The 5,368-nt window shown below is 39.2% G+C and overlaps 1 protein-coding gene across 1 annotated transcript; it reads right to left on the bottom strand.

Moving 5' to 3' along the window:
• Nucleotides 1-3,408: 3,408 nt before the first annotated feature.
• Nucleotides 3,409-4,143, bottom strand: LOC104497248 (fibrinogen-like protein A). The gene has a single exon (XM_010140481.1). It carries the CDS (start codon nt 4,141-4,143, stop codon nt 3,409-3,411), a length of 735 nt encoding a protein of 244 aa, XP_010138783.1.
• Between the last annotated feature and the right edge of the window lie 1,225 nt (nt 4,144-5,368).

Genomic DNA, 5,368 nt, shown 5'->3' with positions numbered 1-5,368 from the left:
GCGTTCAGATTCAGTTCTAGCTTTTCTATCAAAAGTTGGGGCGGTATGCTCTGGAATATTAGTTTGGGCCAATCTTCATATTGGACCTACTATGTGATTTAGTGGACATTGCAGTGGTAACACGACCCACTTGCACATTTCAGGGGTTGTACTGGTTATCCTGAACGTACCATTGCGCTCAGTGAAATTGTTCACATAATTTATTAAACTGTCATACCATCTAAAAGTCTCCCTACAGATAAATAATTCCTCCATGTCAACAACCACAGTACAAGTAATTAATATTTTTTTATCCCCAGCCTCCAGAGGGGAAAATTGTGTCAGTGAAAGATTACCAGTAGTAATGTGAAAATATGTTCTCTGCATCGACGATTGATTTTGTATCACACCATACTGTGCCTACTATTTTTGTCCTTATAAAAGGAGAGCGTGGGTCTTTATAACGACCCTTTCATCATCTTTCCTCTATCACTGTTGAGGGCTTTTCCTGCGTACAGCAACTGTGTACAAGCTGGTTATTACGGTGGGTTCATTTTATGTTACATTGCATCAAACATTGGTAAACGGTGTCTGATTTTTAGCAAAGGAGTGTGTCCCTCTGTGGCACAAGCTGTAGTTAAAGGCAAAATTTCTGAGGTAGTACAGCTCCCGTAGGTGCGGTGTTGCTGAAGTAACACATTGACTTCTACTGAAATTAAATGGTATTTATTTTTGTTGTTCGTTTTGGCTTCTGTTGGATAAGAGTGTTCTGTAAATGTTTACGGACTCTGTGCTCAGTAATTGTATTAGAATACGTGGTGATGGGTGCAACAACATTGGTTCAATGTAACTGTGAACTGTGCGCTCAGACTATGCTGCTAGTACTTCACCGTGTGAGACGTTACGTGGCCAAACATTGTAAATACCTAGAATTATATAAAGAGATGTGCGTTGCTTTAGCGTGATGTAGGGTGTTTATTCTTAAAAAAACCCCAAAATCTCAAAAAGAAGAACGTGATCCTTATCAGAGTATCAGTTAATTATATTTTGTTTTCAAATTGCATTTTGTACCTTTAAAAAGTGTGGTGGGATTTTTACAGTGTAGAACAGTCTTGTTGTCTGTATTTCTGTCCTTTCGATGAACCTTTTACCGATCCTGTAACTGATTACGGTCCTGGTCATGGACTGCTGAGAAGATCTTTTGTAAAATTACATTTTATTTATGCCTAATTACATGCACATACATATGTAGAGATATGTTGTTTATGTATTATCAATATAGATGCATAAATATACACCGCTAACCAAGCTTTTCAGAGATCCAGCACACTTTAATATTTTTCATATTGATTTTTCCCACAAACCGGGGCTATCATTTTTGCGTCTCCCTTTTCATACATACCAGGCTCTCTGTGTATTCCAGATCCCCATAAATTATCCAGTAACATTCATTTTCTGTAAATATAATTTATGATTCTAGATAAATACTTTGAAGAGTTGTGAGAATTTTAAACTGGGTATAGAACACGTGGTTACAGTTGTGCACTTCCTGTGACTACTGAGCACAGAATGAAGTGCTTTGCGAAGGATGAAAAGTCAAGATAGAACCTAAATGCGGGGGGTTCCTTTATAGAAAAATCCTGTGGAAGTGAGGACTGATGAAATCAAAAGGGTTCTAGAGAAAATTCTGTAATAACCTGTAAAATATTGCAATCATTGGAAGGTGTGTGAGAATCTGGCTATGTGGCCAGGAATTCCAGGAGACTGGCAGCACTCGGGTGATTTTCTTGTATCCTCATCACAACTTTGGAGTTACAGCAGAGCCCACATTAAATTAAGCCAGTGCCATAAACTCAGTTCAGCTCCTATCCATTTCTTCCCCTCTCCCACTTCTGTCTTTGAACATAATTTTGGGGGAAAAAAAAAAATCAGATGCTGCAGAATAGACACGTAGGCTGTATTGTCCTCCCCCACGTACCAGACCTGTATCTCTGAAAATGTTGCAGTGAATTGTAAAAAGCAATAATTGCTTTCTTGCCTTTCCCACCTCCCAATTCGTTTACCTTCTTAACTAATCTTGGTCTTTTCAAACCAAACTTTTCAACACAATTTATTTTCTGTGACGTAATTTGGATAGAAATTATGAGATTCCATTTTTAAATTAAAAAGCAGGAGTTTGCCAGCATCTGTTGGTTGAGTTTCTGTGATTGAAGCATCTAAGAAAACGTACAAGACATTCTAGTTATTATCCTCACATTTTGTATGACGCAACAGTGAAACCTCTTCAGTTGTTATTCAGCTATTCCAATAAAAACACAGAAATGTGTGACATAACCCAAACAGCTGTAATAGAAAACGAGGACTTCAAGATTGTCAACACTTAAATCCTTTGATTTATTATTTTAAAACAGGTACATTTGCCATGAAAATTAAAGATTCTCTCTTCATTTTATAATCAGAAAAAAGGCACTGTTAACAGAATGTCAAGGTTGAGTGCCAAAACAAGAGAAGCCAGCAAATGCAAAATAAAGCAGCACTCCTCTCTTCTCACACGGGTATTAAATAAAGAAAAAGCTGAAGCACATCATGGAACAGGGAGAAGCAACAGACAAAAGATGGTAAACAAAGTGGAGTAATATTCAGAAAGAAATGGAGTAATAAGTAAACAATGGCAAAATCAATTGAATCTTTTAAAAAGGGTATTGGCTGAGTTTCTTGGGGAAAAAGCTTTGGATTAGCAGCTTTAAATGGGAAAGCAGATGATCCAATTACTCTGGGTGCTTTAAAAAGAAGGAAGAAAAGAAAAGCCTATGCTGAATACTTCATTGTGTATGGGATCCTTAAAAAGAGAGAAAAGACAGTCAGCGAAGGGGAAGAGAAGCCACGGGAGATGAGGCTAATTAAATTTTATACATTAAAGTTATATATTAAAATACTTTTCACTAAAGGTAAAAAGGAAAGGCCCTGCAGTACACAATATTCTCCAATATGCAGTTTGTGTATGAAGTTATTTCACTGGAAATGTCCTTCCTTCCATGATACGTGAAGATGTGCAGTTATAGATCAGCCACGAACATTCGTACCAGAGCCAAACCTGAAATGCACATATATTCATGTGTATCTTGTACAAGATCTTGTATCATACCCAGATTTCATACCCGATACCTCTTACGGCTAAAATACTATAAAATTAATTATTTAAATCTTCTGGAAGAGGCCTTGGTTTCTGACAGTAACTCCTCCCCTGTGCGGTTGGTAGGTGTCTTACATCCTGGTCGAGCCCTGGACACTCTGCTATCATGAAATTTTTGCAGAGGCCCAAATGAAATTTTCAAACGCGATTACTTAGTGTGATAGTTCAGTCACTGTGAGTTCACTTCACTCGCTGGACAAAGAACCCGTGTTCTTCTCCAAGCAAACGCAGCTTGTCTACAGTTCAACCTTCAGACACGGACAGGACTCGGCTGGGTAGGACAGGCTGCGGTCAATGGGTTTGATCATCATCCATGCGAATTTGCACAAGCGTTGCCTGTTGCAGTCCTTCTGCCAGTATATCACGTTCCTACGGTTTAGATTTGCTCCAGCACACGCGTCGTACCACCAGCCTCCTCCAGGAACGCCATTGTGTTCCAGTTTAGCACAATTCTGAAAATAATTGTCGTTGTCTCTGTCCTTGGTGGTGAACTTCTGGTTGTCATGGAGATAAGCTTCTGTGTCCAGGGTCAGAGCGTTAGTGGCGTTGCCTTTGTACAGACCAACCCTCAGGCGGTATTGGGACTCTTCATCTTCGATAAGGAACGGTTCGTACTGTCCCCATTTGATTTCAGCGTTTAGGTTTACAAGTTTAACCCCAAGTATATATTGCACGGAGCTGCTAGTTAACTGATGGATATATTCATTTCCTAACCAGTGGTTGTCATGAACAGAGCCAAATCCGTGTTTGTAATCCTGCCAGGTCCTATCAAAGTCGACAGTACTGTTTGCTGTAATGTGCTGGATTATGGTCCAGCCACCATCCTGCATGTTACAAGAGACAACAATGGGGTCCTCCTTCGGTTGGATGATGTAAAGACCATCTCTGGAATTTCCTTTGGAGCGCTGAAAAACCTCAAAACAGTCCCTTGGGTAGTCTGAGTAGGAAAAAAAAAGAGTTTCTCGTTGCATGGTCTCAAGACCAACAGATCAAAAGTACATCGATCAGTTCAGTTAGCGTAAAAAAAAAAAAAAGCTTACAACTTTCAGAAAGAGAAAAAGACCATAAGCGACTATTTTATTTACTACTGAACTTTTAAATTTCTTCTCTTCCAACTGGAAAGCTTGCAGACTTCACTACTCTGTTAGAAACCTTCCTCTGGCTCCCAATCTAATTTTATTAATCCCCACTGTCCATCCTTTTCTTTCTCACGTCCTGTTGTCCTTCAGTTAAATAGTGCTTCTTCCGGGGTAACGCACCCTGATGTACCATGAGGACAACTATATTTTTAAGCAGCCTTTCTTTTAGGCTAGGGTAAATATATTAGGATAAATAAGTTCCTTTATTATTTAGTGTAAAATAAATCTTCTGTTCCTTAATTGTCTTAGTAGCTTTTCTGCACCTCTTCACTGCAGATGAATATCCTAGAACGGGGGCAAAATTTGGACCCAGGATTGCAGATGGCCTTATATGGTGCCACTGATTCTTCCCAAGACTTGTGAAAACCGTCTCTGTTGATATATTCTAGGACTGCACTTGTATTGCTGTTTCCTTTAATCTAGAGTTTGGTCTTTGGCTCTTTGTAACTGGTACTGTCCTCATCTCGCAGTAAAACCTAGGAGTTTGTACTTTGTTTTTCAGCCCAATGGTATTACTTAAGAACATCTGATTTTTTTTTTCCTGTGTAATATTCTGATTTTTTTTTATTGGCATTTCTCTACTTCACGTTATCATTAGATTTTATCAGCATATTCCTATTTTTGCATCAGTATACTTCACAATACTGAAAAGACCACTTATCAGCAAACACTTCTGGTCTCCCCTTGCCTTTATGGTTTACTTTTCTACCAGAGTCACTGTCATTTCCTTTCCAATCTCTACTGAAACCATAATGCAATCCCATCTTCTCTGATTTAATGCGGTATGAAGTCTTGTACCATAGGCTTTGTAGGAGTCCGGATGGACTAAACTCAGCCACTCAGGACAGATTTACAGGAGTACCTAGACTTTCCACGGTCTTTTATGCCTTTCATTGCCTAAGAGAATCTACAGCCGTGAATGGAATACTCCAGATCTCGATGCTATCTGCACGACGTTATTAAATACCCTGAAAGAGCAGAACTGTGTACGTGACTCCATCCCAGCTGTTAGAACGTTCGCCTGGTAGATAAAGCCTGACTCCAAAGCCAATCCCAT

This window comes from Buceros rhinoceros, unplaced genomic scaffold (genome assembly GCF_000710305.1).
Source record: "Buceros rhinoceros silvestris isolate BGI_N320 unplaced genomic scaffold, ASM71030v1 scaffold1227, whole genome shotgun sequence".
NCBI lineage: Eukaryota > Metazoa > Chordata > Aves > Bucerotiformes > Bucerotidae > Buceros > Buceros rhinoceros.
The sequence above is the reverse complement of the archived record's forward strand: the minus strand, read 5'-3'. Positions and strand labels throughout refer to the sequence as shown.

Excerpts from the sequence above, each read along its gene's own strand:
- LOC104497248 (XM_010140481.1), bottom strand. The coding sequence starts at position 4,143 with ATGCAACGAGAAACTCTTTTTTTTTCCTACTCAGACTACCCAAGGGAC.